General features: G+C 42.8%; 1 protein-coding gene across 2 annotated transcripts in view; it reads left to right on the top strand.

Annotated features, from left to right (window-relative positions):
- The first annotated feature begins 2,724 nt into the window (after window positions 1-2,724).
- nadka (NAD kinase a) overlaps window positions 2,725-15,833 on the top strand; it is a 36,444-nt gene continuing 23,335 nt past the window's right edge. For both annotated transcript variants that reach the window (XM_020458876.2, XM_020458877.2), the window contains exons 1-2: window positions 2,725-2,978; window positions 12,215-12,376. In XM_020458876.2, coding sequence (XP_020314465.1) covers window positions 12,228-12,376 — 149 coding nt within the window. In that variant the 5' untranslated portion in view covers window positions 2,725-2,978; window positions 12,215-12,227. The remainder of the gene's footprint in view (window positions 2,979-12,214; window positions 12,377-15,833) is intronic.

Consider the following 15,833-nt stretch of genomic DNA (forward strand, 5'->3'; position numbering starts at 1 on the left):
ATGTTTCATCAGCCAGGTACTACATACACCTCACCTCGCAAGTTGCGAGACACTTTATAGAACAAAATCTTTCTATTAATGAATTGCGTTGCATCAGAATATAAAAAGTTCATCCACCACGTAGGGTTGACTATGACAACAAATTACTCCAAAGAAAAGTGGATATACAAATGTAATTCTGTATCTCCACATGGTTTAAAATGAATGAGAATATTTCACGTCCCAATAAGCCAAATTTAGACTGTTATACAAGAACACTGTCCATATCAGATTTTGCATATCGTTTATGAGTTGGCCTCACATATCTATGAACGGTTGTTCCTAACGTCCTTTGTGGAAGGCTACCTCATGAATTGGTATTATATATTTGGGTGAGCGAACAACTGGGACGGTTGATTTGTGAGTTGCCCTTGGTGCCCGCTCCCATACCCTATAATAATTTATTTCTTTGTTACTAATTTGTCTACAGGTTGACCAGAAAAGCCACATCCCTGATTGGCAGATGAGTGGTAACAGGGATTAAAAGCACCTGCTGGTCATCTGTTCTCTACAAATACTGTTTTGAATTCAAATAAAATTGTACCTACACTGAAGAAGGCTGTAAAGCCGAAACGTCTGTGTATGCTATCCCCAATGCAGTGAAAATAATTACAAACATTGAATAATGAAGTAAGCTTTGTGACATCTTTTTGAGTGCGAACCCAGTACGCCTTTTTGTTTCTCTGAATTTGCAGGTTTTACATACCAGCCAAGGTTCTTGGAGAGCGAGATCGTTCTCTTTTGATTAGGCAGGGGTGTATATCCCAGATTTCAATGTTAGATTATATGTCAGTTGTTGGTTGTGATTATAGGTCTGAGATGGGTGGAGGAGGTGAAACCACTCAGTGGTGATGTTCTCTGATTTGGCTGCAGTGTTGAGTAGTGTGAAGACGGGCAGGTCCGATAGGGGAGACGATGGTGGGAAGCTTTTGCTGGGTTCCCGCCCATGTGGGTGTGGAGGTAATGAGAAGGCTGATGTGGTGGATAAGAGTGCTGTGAGGAGAGAGAGGGAAGATATTCAGGTCCCGCTGGGCCGCATGGAAGTCAAGTCCTTGATCTAGGCAGAAGCGATTGATCTTTGACAAACAGACTAGGAAGTTAGTTGTGAGGGGAGGCAATTTTATCAGGTGCACAGGTCAGTAAAGGAAGAGATAAGGAGTATGGGATGTAGGAGAGAGGAAGTTGTGTGGAGTAGACTATTGGTTAGGCACACAGGTTTGAATGGCACGTTGTGAATGATGAGACATGAAACATATCTGTGTGATGAGTGGTTGGTGGAGGAAACAGTGGAGTATGTGTTGATATTTTGTGAACTGTATTATGTAGAAAGGGTTATAGAGGCTGGTTTGGGTGGTGTAGTGGGGGAATGGACTTTTTCACTTAGAGGAACAGGACTAATGAAGATATTTTAATGTTGGTTGGCCGTGACTGGCCTCACACTCCAGTACAGTAGGTGGTGGTGTATGCACCTTAAAAGTTGGATGCGATCTGCCAATCAAATCCCAAAGAAGAAGAACTACGGCCAGTAGATGGCGAAAGGATTGTTGTTAATGACAGGGTAGTTTCATCACAAACTGAGAGAACAGACAGCTGTTGTAAAGATGGCTTTGGAGAGGTTGCACTGGGAGAAATGTTTGGAGAACATGAGTGATTGGAGAAGGTGGCGGAAAAGGAAATAAGGAAAGAAAGTGGAGAATATTATGAGTAATCATGGAGTGTGGGATTACACAGGCCTTCTGAAAGATCTGGTGAAGGAGAAGATGCTGGACAAGAAAAAAGGTGGACAGTGGAAATGGTTATGAGGGAATTTGGAATGATGGATTTCACAGAACTCTTGGAAGAACTTGAGGAAATTGAGTGACGAGAGTGAGGATGAATTAGATGTGGTGGCAGATGCAGTGATGACTGTTGAGAAGAAGTTGAGTGTAGAGGGAAGCAATATGGTGAGGAAGGTTGGTGTCTAGTGCAAAAAGAGGGATACGTATTCCAGTAGCTCAGCTATGGAACCTGACAAGAGTGTGGATGAAGTTCCTGCAGTGAGTTCGGGCCTCGGTCCGAGGATGTAAAGGATGATTCTGGCCCAGTGGGAGTAAGATTTGTGGAGAGAATGGACCCTTGCATTTTGGCTGATCCATAAGTGGTGGTAGGTTGGGTGGAGAAGAGGTTTGGGACGATTTATTGTGTTTTTTCAGTCCAGAGGGAGTGGGCACCCTGGATCGCACGATTTGGGACAATAAATGTGACTTGCTTTGCTCTCCAGCGCAGGGCACCATTGAAAGGAGTGATAACTGGGGTGGCATTAAATGTTTAGGAAGATCAGCTGAAAGTGAAGGTTTCCGGTGTCTGTGACGCTTGCCGTTTGATCCGGTGGAGAGCGTGGGTAAACGGAGAAGACATTGTCTGTCGTGTTGAGGTTTGATGTAAGGTCTTAACAGCAGGTAGCCTTGTGGTTCGAGCATTGGGCCAGTACCCGAAAGGTTTCTAGATCGAAACGCCGAGCTGACAAGGTAAAAATATGTCATTCTGCCCCTGAACACTGTTCCTAGGCCTTCATTGTAAATAAGAATTTGTTCTTAACTGACTTGCCAGGTTAAATATAGGTAGGCCGTGAATGGCCTCACACTCCAGTACAGTAGGTGGCGGTGTAAGCAACTTAAATTTGATGCGATCAGCCAACACTATCCCGAAGAAGAAGTCACAGGCTGCTGCGGGGATACAGCTGGATACTATTGAACCGAAGACTGTATTTTTGCCAGGCAAGTCATAGACCGTATAAGTGAAGAAGAGGCAGTTCGAGGGAACAGTAATGGAGAAGCTTTGATCCAACGTTTTTCACGCCACTTCGATACGAAGTGATTTTCATAGCAGGTTAAGAGAGACTTTTCGGTAGTGCGGCCCCAATTTTCGTGGCAAATCATAACGACGTGTTACCTCAAACGGTGAGCTACCTTGAAGGCGTTGATGTAAAGTAGCTAGCTAGGCTATTTTGCTTGCTAGCCATCAGACACGCTAGCTAGCGCTTAAAAGTTAGCTTGGACAGCTAGTCCGGGTTTCTCTGTTGAAGCTGGTTGGTTAGCTACATTTTTAGCCTGACAGATTTGCTATCAGATAGCTCACTAGATAGTTATCTTGATAACTAGTTAGGTAGCATGCTTAGCTAGGTACCTGTTGTGTTGCTGTTAATTGAACTAACGTTTAGGTAAATACAGTAGGTTGAAAGCCGACGCCGAAAACAAACATTGGTTGCTCGACCTACGTCGAGGAAGGAGAGTATTGTTTTGTCAACGACAATGAAATATTCTTATGGTTACTGTTGAATTTGTTGGCACCTTTAAATTCTTGCAAATTTTCTCATAAAAAGTAACTGTTTCAACACTGTCTGCTCAGGCAAAAACGTCTAAACTTGGAACCAATCAGTACTCCTGTACGTACCTCTCATGATGAACGCAGCCAATGATCTGCTTCTACCTAGCTAAAATATAAATACAGCCTCACATGAAATAGTGATCCGAATGTCTGCGGTCTGTGTGTTAAGTCAGAGGGACTAACTAACTTTAGCTCCCAAAGACTGAATGACGTAAGATAAATATTACTTTGAGTGCACTTGAAATATGCAGCATCCTATACGAATGGTCTTGATGTGCCTGCTTAGGAAGCTAGTGTTTCATGAGCTATTTCTCAGTGAATTCAATTTTGAATCATGTTTTGGCATGATTGTTTAATTTCAATTAACTAGTTGCAAGCTTAAACATTCAATCATATAATTTTCATATTAGTCCAAACAAAATAATGTAGATAGGAAGATGGCATGTACGCTAGAATGGAGGTTTAAAAACGACAGCTGCATATGTATATTAGCCAATACATATGGCATAACATAAGCGTTACCTTACAATGCGAACTTCTCTAAAAACAGTTGTACAATGCGCTCTGCAATTAAATGACCAGAGTTTGATTTCTAAACCAGATTATTTGTCATAGTAACTGCCCAATACTAGGGCTGGGAATTTCCAGGAAGCTCATGATATAAACTCGGCAAAAAAATAAAAAAACGTAGTCTCACTTTCAACTGCGTTTATTTTCAGCAAACTTAACATGTAAATATTTGTATGAACATGATTCAACAACTGAGACATAAACTGAACAAGTTCCACAAACATGTGACTTACCGAAATGGAATAATGTGTCCCTGAACAAAGGGGAGCGGGGGTCAAAAGTAAGTCAGAATCTGGTGTGGCCACCAGCTGCATTAAGTACTGCAGTGCATCTCCTCCTCGTGGACAGACTGCACCTGATTTGCCAGTTCTTGCTGTGAGATGTTACCCCACTCTTCTACCAAGGCACCTGCAAGTTCCCAGACATTTCTGGGGGGAATGGCCCTAGCCCTCACCCTCCGATCGAACAGGTCCCCGAGGTGCTCAATGGGATTGAGATCCGGGCTTGTCGTTGGCCATGGCAGAACACTGACATTCCTGTCTTGCAGGAAATCATGCACAGAACGAGCAGTATGGCTGGTGTCATTGTCATGCTGGAGGGACATGTCAGGATGAGCCTGCAGGAAAGGTAGCACATGAGTGAGGAGGATGTCTTCCCGGTAACACACAGCGTTGAGATTGCCTGCAATAACAACAAGCTCAGTCCGATTATGCTGTGACACACCGCTCCAAACCTTGATGGACCCTCCACTTCCAAATCGATCCCGCTCTAGAGTACAAGCCTCTGTGTAATGCTCATTCCTTCAACGATAAGTGCAAATCCGACCATCACCCGGTGAGACAAAACCATGACTCGTCAGTGAAGAGCACTTTTTGCCAGTCCTGTCTGGTCCAGCGATGGTGGGTCTGTGCCCATAGGCGACGTTGTAGCCAGTGATGTCTGAGGACCTGCCTTACAACAGGCCTACAAGCCCTCAGTCCAGCCTCTCTCAGCCTATTGCGGACAGTCTGAGCACTGATGGAGGGATTGTGCGTTCCTGGTGTAACTCAGGCAGTTGTTGTTGCCATCCTGTACCTGTCCTGCTGGTGTGATATTTGGATGTACCGTTCCTGTGCAGGTGATGCTACACATGGTCTGCCACTGCGAGGAGGATCAGCTGTCCGTCCTGTCTCCCTGTAGCACTGTCTTCGGCGTCTCACAGTACAGACATGGCAATTTATTGCCCTGGCCACATCTGCAGTCCTCATGCCTCCTAGCAGCATGCCTAAGGCACATTCACGCAGATAATCAGGGACCCTGGGCATCTTTCTTTTGGTGTTTTTCAGAGTCGGTAGAAAGGCCTCTTTAGTGTCCTACGTTTTCATAACTGTAACCTTAATTGCCTACCGTCTGAAGGCTGTTAGTGTCTTAACGACCGTTCCAAGGGTGCATGTTCATTAATTGTTTATGGTTCATTGACCAAGCATGGGAAGCAGTATTTAAACCCTTTACAATGAAGATCTGTGAAGTTATTTGGATTTTTATGAAATATTTTTGAAAGACAGGGTCCTGAAAATAGTATGTTTCTTTTTTTTCCTGAGGTTATCAAGATACTTACAGTTGAAGTTGGAAGTTTACATACACCTTAGCCAAATACATTTAATTTACTCAGTTTTTCACAATTCCTGACATTTAATCCTACTAAAAATTCTCTGTCTTAGGTCAGTTAGGATCACCACTTTATTTTAAGAATGTGAAATGTCAGAATAATAGTGATTTTATTTCAGGTTTTCTTTCTTCACATTCCCAGTGGATCAGAAGTTTACATACACTCAATTAGTATTTGGTAGCATTGCCTTTACATTGCTTAACTTGGGTCAAGCGTTTCAGGTAGCCTTCCACGAGCTTCCCACAATAAGTTGGGTGAATTGTGGCCCATTCCTCCTGACAGACTTGTTTTTCATAATGTACGTTTTATGCATATACATTCCAACAAAGAACACAATCACAAATAGTGTTTCACCATTTATTTAATATTTATACAAATATCAAAGGTGTCTCCGGCAGCATTTTGAAATATCTAAATATAGTGTAATATACCAATCAATATATATCAAGTGTGGTGGAGGGCACAATCTTGGTGTTGCAGTCCAGAAATGAGAGCATTACCATCTATGTCAAAAGCCTGGGTCTCTGGAGGCTGTAGAACTGTCATCAACTCGTGCTTCAGTATTTCCCAATTCTCAATAGGAGAATTTGTGTACCCAGGCCCCATAGGCATATCCAAATGATCCCACCCTGGTAACCGATGTAGAGAGTGACAAGTGCCTTAGCAGAATGCAATCTAAAGCTTGTATGGTCCAAAGATGACAAGTCTACTATCTATGGCAAAAGCCTAGAGGGACATTAGAATTCTTACCACTGCATGTATCAATAGTAGAATATGTTTGTCACTTGTCAGACTGAATCTATATTGAATTTAAGGTGCTCAAAAACAAGCTTGTGTATCTGTAGTTGGTGTTCTTCAACTTTAAAATGCACTATGCTGTGTAAGACAAAACCCATAAAGAAAGACAATGGGGAAATGCATATGTGGTCCCAATGGCTAAATAGGGAGGGCAGAGCTAGTTCAAACTGCAGTAGGATGGTTCTCCTCACAGGGGAATGAATCAGCCCATGCTTGGTGAATAGAACTTGATCTCACTTGGTTGTGAGATAAGAATAATTAAAATAATTCACCACAGCAGAGGAATGTAGTTCATGAGCTTGAAAATGTACATCCTGACAGTCTGAGGCAGGGTGCTCTGCAATCATCCTCCATCTATTGACTGGGATTTTTATTTATTTCATCTTTATTTAACCAGTTAGGCAAGTTGAGAACAAGTTCTCATTTACAATTGTGACCTGGCCAAGATAAAGCAAAGCAGTTCAACACATACAACAACAGAGTTACAAATGGAGTAAAACAAACAGTCAATAAATAATACAGTAGAAAGATAAGTCTATATACAATGTGAGCAAATGAGGTGAGAAGGGAGGTAAAGGCAAAAAAAAAAGGCCATGGTGGCAAAGTAAATACAATATAGCAAGTAAAATACTGGAATGGTAGATTTGCAGTGGAATAATGTGCAAAGTAGAAATAGAAATAATGGGGTGCAAAGGAGAAAAATAAATACAGTAGGGGGAGAGGTAGTTGTTTGGGGTAAATTATAGATGAGCTATGTACAGGTGCAGTAATCTGTGAGCTGCTCTGACCGCTGGTGCTTAAAGCTAGTGAGGGAGGTAAGTGTTTCAGAGATTTTTATAGTTCGTTCCAGTCATTGGCAGCAGAGAACTGGAAGGAGAGGCGGCCAACGGAATAATTGGTTTTGGAGGTGACCAGAGAGATACACCTGGTGACCAGCGAGCTGAGATAAGGGGGGATTTTACCTAGCAGGGTCTTGTAGATGATATGGAGCCAGTGGGTTGGGCGACGAGTATGAAGCGAGGGCCAGCCAACGAGTGTGTACAGGTCGCAGTGGTGGGTAGTATATGGGGCTTTGGTGACAAAACAGTTCAATTATACTACTCAGTCTGCAACTCAGAATTTGTAAGATACTGGTCGAATGAAACAGACGAAGCTAAAATAGTCAAAGGTTTATTGATGAGAGCGCTGGTTAGTTTTACAAGACCATTCATTTTATACTGGCTTCTTACGTAAATACTTTCATACACAGACTCCTTACGCACATACTTTCACACACCAATTCCTTACGCACATACTTACACACATAAACATTAGGTATCCTACGCACATACTGTACCACCACCCAGCCGACGAAGATTAGGGGAGGCCGTGAGAATCACTCCCTGTCCTCCCTCAAGATAGGGAGACCGTGGGAACTACCCTCCCGTCCTTTCCTCAATCTTTCAGAGGCCCCTAGCCAGGGATAGTCTGTGTTCAAGATACCATGGAGACATATTGTACAGTTATTGTTTTACCCTAATTCTGACTAAAACTACACACATCATGACTAAAACTACACACATTATTTATTATAATTTTATGCTTCTGATACATTTCACTGGCCTTTTATATGGTTTCAGGGTGGAATATTCTAATCATTAATTTAAACATAAATTCCATCAACAGGGGTGCAGTGCTGTTGACCGGGGTAGGGGTAGCCAGGTGGAAAGCATGGCCAGCCGTAGAAAAATGCTTATTGAAATTCTCAATTATAGTGGATTTATCAGCGGTGACAGTGTTTCCTATCCTCAGTGCAGTGGGCAGCTGGGTGGTGCTCTTATTCTCCATGGACTTTACAGCGTCCCAGAACATTTTTGAGTTTGTGTTGCAGGAAGCAAATTTCTGCTTGAAAAAGCTAGCCTTTGTACTGCAGCGCCAGCTGTGCACCAGAGACTCTTGGTTCGCGCCCATGCTCTGTTGTAATCGGCCGCGCCTGGGAGGTCCGTGGGGCGACACACAATTGGCATAGCGTCGTCCGAGTTAGGGAAGGTTTGGCCGGTAGGGATATCCTTATCTCATCGCGCACCAGCGACTCCTGTGGCGGGCCGGGCGCAGTGCACGCTAACAAAGGTTGCCAGGTGCACGGCGTTTCCTCGAACACATTGGTGCGGCTGGCTTCCGGGTTGGATGCGCACTGTGTTAAGAAGCAGTGCAGCTTGGTTGGGTTTTGTATCGGAGGACGCATGACTTTCAACCTTCATCTCTCCCGAGCCCGTACGGGAGTTGTAGCGATGAGACAAGATAGTAGCTACTAACAATTGGATACCACAAAAAAGGGGGGTAAAAAAAAGCTAGCTTTTCTAGCTGCCTGTGTAGTTAGATATAGCCCTTGGTTTCTAGCTTCCCTGAAAAGTTGCATATCACGGGGGCTGTTCGATGCTAATGCAGAACGCCATAGGATGTTTTTGTGTTGGTTAAGGGCAGTCGGGTCTGGAGAGAACCAAGGGCTATATCTGTTCCTCGTTCTAAATTTCTTGAATGGGGCATGCTTATTTTAAGATGGTGAGGAAAGCATTTAAAAAAAATAACCAGGCATCCTCTACTGACGGGATGAGGTCAATATCCTTCCAGGATACCCCGGCCAGGTCGATTAGAAAGGCCTACTCACTGAAGTGTCTCAGGGAGCTTTTGACAGTGATGAGTGGAGGTCGTTTGCCCGCTGACCCATTACGGATGCAGGCAATGAGGCAGTGATCGCTGAGATCTTGGTTGAAAACAGCAGAGGTGTATTTAGAGGGCAAGTTGGTTAGGATGATATATCTGAGGGTGCCCGTGTTTACAGCTTTGGGGTGGTACCTGGTAGGTTCATTGATCATTTCTGTGAGATTGAGGGAATCAAGTTTAGATTGTAGGATGGCTGGGGTGTTAAGCATGTTCCAGTTTATGTCGCCTAGCAGCACGAGCTCTGAAGATAGATGGGGGGTAATCAGTTCACATATGGTGTCCAGAGCACAGCTGGGGGCAGAGGGTTGTCTATAGCAGGTGGCAACGGTGAGAGACTTGTTTTTTAGAGAGGTGGATTTTTAAAAGTAGAAGTTCAAATTGTTTGGGTACAGACCTGGATAGTAGGACAGAACTCTGCAGGCTACCTCTGCAGTAGATTGCAACTCCACCCCCTTTGGCCGTTCTATCTTGTCTGAAAATGTTGTAGTTAGGGATGGAGTTCTTGGTGGTCTTCCTAAGCCAGGATTCAGACACGGCTAGGACATCCGGGTTGGCAGAGTGTGCTAAAGCAGTGAATAAAACTAACTTGGGGAGGAGGCTTCTAATGTTAACATGCATGAAACCAAGGCTATTACGGTTACAGAAGTCATCAAAAGAGAGCGCCAGAGGAATAGGAGTGGAGCTAGGCACTGCAGGGCCTGGATTCACCTCTACATCACCAGAGGAGGAGTAGGATAAGGGTACGGGTAAAAGCAATGAGATTGGTCGTCTGGAACAGAGAGTAAAGGGAGGTTTCTGGGGGCGATAAAATAGCTTCAAGATATAATGTACAACATAGGTATGGTAGGATGTGAATACAGTGGAGGTAAACCTAGGTATTGAGTGATGATGAGAGAGATATTGTCTCTGGAAACATCATTGAAACCAGGTCATGTCATCGCATGTGTGGGTGGTGGAACTGAAAGGTTGGATAAGGTATAATGAGCAGGGCTAGAGGCTCAACAGTGAAATAAGCCAATAAACACTAACCAGAAAAGCAATGGACAAGGCATATTGCCATTAAGGAGAGGCATGCTTAGTCGAGTGATCATAAGGGTCCAGTTAATAGTGAGTTTGGTTGGGGTAACGGTGATTCAGACAGCTAGTTGGGCCAATGGTAGCAAGCTAGCATAGGATGGAGGGCTGTTTCCGCCGTTAGATTAGTGGGGTTCCGTATGGTAGAGGGGGTCAAGGGGGATCAATACAATCCAATACACCTATTGTAGGTGGGATCAATCCACCTACAATAGGTGATTGTAGCCCAGGAGTGGCTGATGGAACTCTTCAGCTGGCTAGCTCCGGAATAATTGATGTTTGCTCCGGGATCGACGTAAGCCAATAGTCACACGGATAGCAGCTAGCTAGCTGCGAGATCCAGGTGTAAATGTCCAGAGCTTGCGGTTGAAATCCGGGGATATGGAGAGAAAAATAGGTCCCGTATGTTCTGATCATGTTGTATAAAACTGGCGATCGCTTTTCGAGCTAAAGGATATCTGATGACCATCAACCGTGGTTAGCTGAATACTAACGTTAGCCAGTAAACTGGCTAGCTTCTGAGCTTCTGGCTAGCTTCTATTGTGGATTTCAGATTTGAGGTAAATAAAAATACAAATTTAAATTGGTGAGGTGGGTTGCAGGAGAGTGTTTTGAAGTTGAGTTTTTGGAAAAGAAAATATCTAAAAGATATGCGAAGAAAGATGTAAATGTATATATACACGGGACACAACAAGACGTTGTATATCATTATGTATTTAATTAGTGGGTCCTGCCTTGATGACTGTATTAGCTTTCCAATACTTGTCCTATAGATTTTTGTAGTCTTAAATTATTACTTGGAATAAACTGATAGCTAAAATGCTCCTTGTCCCGGAATGAAATGCTAGCTAGTGATAAAACTATCTTTTCCTGCTAGCTAGCAACATATCTACTTGTTGTAATTAGCTAGCTAACTAGCAAGATAGCTACTTTACTAAGGTTGTTTGGTGTCATGTTATAATGATTATGTAACTACAACTAAATAAAATACTTTACCTGATCGAGCAGTTTGTTGGACGGAGATCTCTCGAGCTGTCACCAACTGTCTACTGCCTTTGGTATGGATCATGTCATTGGCAGACGTGATTAGCAACAATAGTTCCATGGATAGTACAGGTGTTGTGATTGGTTTACAGTGTAGTACTCTGCAGTGTTTCTGTCCAGCTAGCTAACATAAAATGTACCTACATTTCGGAAAAATTTGGAAGAATTGACATTGTTTTCTGAATAAATAAATATACACTATGTAAAAACCAGCTCCTCCGTCGACAGTGATCAATCATCTCAAAAACTAAAGCAGATGGCTTGTGCGGCCCACCACCTAGATTAATTGCCATTCAAGCCGGGTTTAATAACCTTGCCGTAGTAGGCTCCATGACGAGAAGTACTAGCCAAGTTACTTGTCATACCAGCAGTGGTTAGACTATTTTGGAAAAGTGAGCTAGCTAACTTAGCTGTAACAGATAGCTAGCAAGGTAGTTATTGACTGGCTTGCAATCACACTTGTCTTTATATGTAACTAGCTAGCTATCTAGCTAACGTAATGCTGAAAGCATGATCAACGCAATATGATATGTAGCTAGTAATACTTCATGGGTAATGTAATTGCACAGTCGGTGTTCCTATGCAATTTCTTGAGCCTCCGTACATGCATACAGATACAAGTTCAAGGTAATTTCAAAGTTTGTCATATGCCACTGACTAGCTAGATACTTTGTATGCTAAATGTTGCACATACATGCTGTAACTTTACCAAAAAGACAACATGCTTAAGTTTATCTTACTAGGTACTAGGTACGCTGACCTTGCGTTCCAAAACTAGCCGCTGTATCATTTGGCATTTGTCAACAGTAGCCCAAAGCTGAAGCTTATAGACTCATATCATATAAGGTTAAACTCTGGGCTATGTAAAACGTAAAAGAGACACACTTTTGAAGGTAACCTGTTACCCTGCCTTGTTGACTGTGTAGACCTGACGCCTCCATTTTTGTCCCCTCGTGGCCTGTTTCCTATCAGACTGTGAGCTGAGATGGAAACTGGAGAGCAGGTTGGAGTGGAGGCTGTCCCCTACTGCTGTTCTGACTTTGATAGTGGGGAGACCCCCGCCCGTGGCCTGGCCATCCGCACCAGAAAGACCCGCAGTCTGAGCACCTCATCTGCCACTGCCTGCGACTACAGGTACCGTATTATCACCCCGTTTTCACTTCACTGTGTGGAATACTAAAATAAACGATGGAACAATCAAATTTAAAGTCACTCTTGGTTTTCTCACTACCCTATTTTTTTGTTTTCACTTTTTCATTTTCAATGTGTATGCGCAAATTGTATATGCACACTTCTGGGAGTACCAGGTTTCTCCCCAGAGAATGTAACTGTGGCACTGCGCCACCCTGTGGATTGGCTGCGCCACTATGTGATAAAAAAAAATATATATATCTCAAGTTGAGGAGCGTGTAATTGGCATTCTGACAGCAGGAACATCCACCAGAGCTGTTGCCAGAGAATGTTACTTTCTCTACCATAAGCTGCCTCCAACATTGTTTTAAAGAATTTGACAGTACGTCCAACCGGCCTCACAACCGCAGACCACGCCACCCCAGGACCTCCACATCCAGGCTGCTTCACCTGCGGGATCGTCTGAGACCAGCCACTCGGACAGCTGACGAAACTAAGGAGTGTTTCTGTCTGTTGTAAAGCCCTTTTGTGGGGGAAAAACTAATTCGGATTGGCTGGGCCTGGCTCCCCAGTGGGTGGGCCTATGCCCACCCATGGCTGCACCGCTGCCGAGTCATGTGAAATCCATAGATTAGGGCCTAACGAATTTTAAATTGACTGATTTCCTTGTCTAAACTGTAACTCAGTGTAATTGTTGCATTTAAAATTTGTTTTGTGGAAATTTTTGTACTTTTTATTTTAGGCCAGGCACCATATCCCAATTGGGTAAAAAAATAAAATGCTCAAGAATGCACAAAATAGCAGTTACAAACTTTTAGCCCTCCCCTGTGCCGTACTCAGCAGCACCATTACCTTGTTGGAGAATCCTGCATGCTTCAACCATGATTATGAACATCTGGTGTTGAGGTTGACCGATTTATGATTTTTCAACGCCGATACCGATTATTGGAGGACCAAAAAAGCCACTACCGATTAATCAGCCTTTAAATTTTTTATTTTATTTGTAATAATGACAACCATACTGAATGAGCACTTATTTTAACTTAATTTAATACATTAATAAAATCAATTTAGCCTCAAATAAATAATGAAACATATTCAATTTGGTTTAAATAATGCAAAAACAAAGTGTTGGAGAAGAAAGTAAAAGTGCAATATGTGCCATGTAAGAAAGTTAACGTTTCAGTTCCTTGCTCAGAACATATGAAACCTAGTGGTTCCTTTTAACATGACTCTTCAATATTCCCAGGTAAGAAGTTTTAGGTTGTAGTTATTATAGGAATTATAGGACTATTTCCCTCAATACCATTTTGTATTCCAATAACCTTTGACTATTGGATGTTCTTATAGGCACTTTAGTATTGCCAGTGTAACATTATAGCTTCCGTCCCTCTCCTCGCTCCTCCCTGGGCTCAAACCAGTAACACAACGACAACAGCCACCATCGAAGCAGCGTTACCCATGCAGATCAAGGGGAACAACAACTAGAAGGCTCAGAGCGAAGTGACGTTTGAAACGCTATTAGCGCACGCTAACTAGCTAGCCATTTCACTTTGGTTACACCAGCCTCATCTCGGGAGTTGATAGGCTTGAAGTCATAAACAGCGCAATGCTTGACGCACAACGAAGAGCTGCTGGCAAAACGCACGAAAGTGCTGTTTGAATGAATGTTTACGCGCCTGCTTCTGCCTACCACCGCTCAGTCAGATACTTAGATACTTGTATGCTCAGTCAGATTATATGCAACACAGGACACGCTAAATAATATCTATTAATATCATCAACCATGTGTAGTTAACTAGTGATTATGATTGATTGTTTTTTATAAGATAAGTTTAATGCTAGCTAGCTACTTACCTTGGCTTACTGCATTCGCGTAACAGGCAGTCTCCTTGTGGAGTGCAACGAGAGAGGCAGGTCGTTATTGCATTGGACTAGTTAACTGTAAGGTTGCAAGATTGGATCCCCCGAGCTGATAAGGTGAAAATGCCGATTTCCGATTGTTATGAAAACTTGAAATGTGCCTGAATTAATCGGCCATTCCGATGAATCGGTCGACCTCTAATCTGGTGTTGGCGAAAGGGTACTGTGTGTTAGTGTTTTAGCGACTGAGAATGAGGCATCTGTCGTATGGTAGAGTATGACAGTTGAATCAACATAAGAGATTTCCTGGTGAGCAATGCTTTTCAGATAACACACAGACCCATAATTGCCACTTTCACACTTAATTTATTCCGTTTTGGTAGGCCTAAATGTGCTAGCCTCTCCTTTGCAGTGTGGTTTGAGGTTGACAGAGAGTATATATACGCAACCCATTACGACATGTCCGTGGTTTGAAATTCCACCATCTCAAATGTGAAATACTGTACAGTCCCTCAGACAACCAGAGCAGGAAACGACACATCATGTGTGTTTCCACACGGTGGATGATGCAGGAAGTGGAGGGAGTGTGTGTGATGGCAACTACCAGCTGAGCCCTCCATAAATTATCATTGTCTTAAGCATCACACACACAAACACGTTGTGTTTGTCTGCAGCCTGTAGTGTAGTAACAGATAGCAAACTTTTAGAACCAGACCGCTAATAGTATTTGCTAACCTGAGTCACGTGACCTGACTGACCAGAGGGCCTTCTGAGAGGGGAGGAGAGGCAGTCCTCTTATCCAGCAGCGTCAGAGCAGGTGAACTCATTTAGCCCAATTGGAAATGACATTCAATTTTAATCAGTGTTTGAGATGAATAGTATTTCTCAATTGGTTAAGCTTAGAAATTTCAGATGGGTGATGAGGGTGTTGCATAATATCATATTTAATTTGACTTCCTTGCAAAATAATTTGTATTACCAGCCCTAGAAATGAATCATACCTATATCTGAAGACATGTTAATAGCTTCCAACGTCTCCTGAAAATTGCAGTAGAATTGTCAAAATATAATAATTAGAGCGGCAATTATTTTGCAACCTCTCATTGTAAATGAGGGGATATTGAAAATGTAGGCCTAGCCTATGCAGGATGGGTACTTTGTTTCATAACAAACTAACAGACCCAGGGCTTAGTATTCATTCTTCTCATGGTTTGAGGTTTCATAAATTATTTTGAAAAGGCATCCTGAGGTGTCTCAACACATTTATACTACCGTGCAAAAGTTAACACATACTCACCTACTTATTCAAGAGTTTTTCTTTTCTACATTGCAGAATAATAGTGAGGACATCAAAACTATGAAGTAACACACGGAATCATGTAGTAACCAGAAAAGTGTTCAACAAATCAAAATATTTGAGGTTCTTCAAATACACTGCACCTGTACATAGCCCAAACAACTACCTCTTCCCGCACTGTATTTATTTATTTTGCTCCTTTGCACCCCAGTATTTCTACTTTGCATACTCAAATCTACCATTCGTGTCTGAATTGCTATATTGTATTTACTTCACCACCATGGCCTATTTATTGCCTTT

Source organism: Oncorhynchus kisutch, linkage group LG24 (assembly GCF_002021735.2).
Source record: "Oncorhynchus kisutch isolate 150728-3 linkage group LG24, Okis_V2, whole genome shotgun sequence".
Lineage (NCBI taxonomy): Eukaryota > Metazoa > Chordata > Actinopteri > Salmoniformes > Salmonidae > Oncorhynchus > Oncorhynchus kisutch.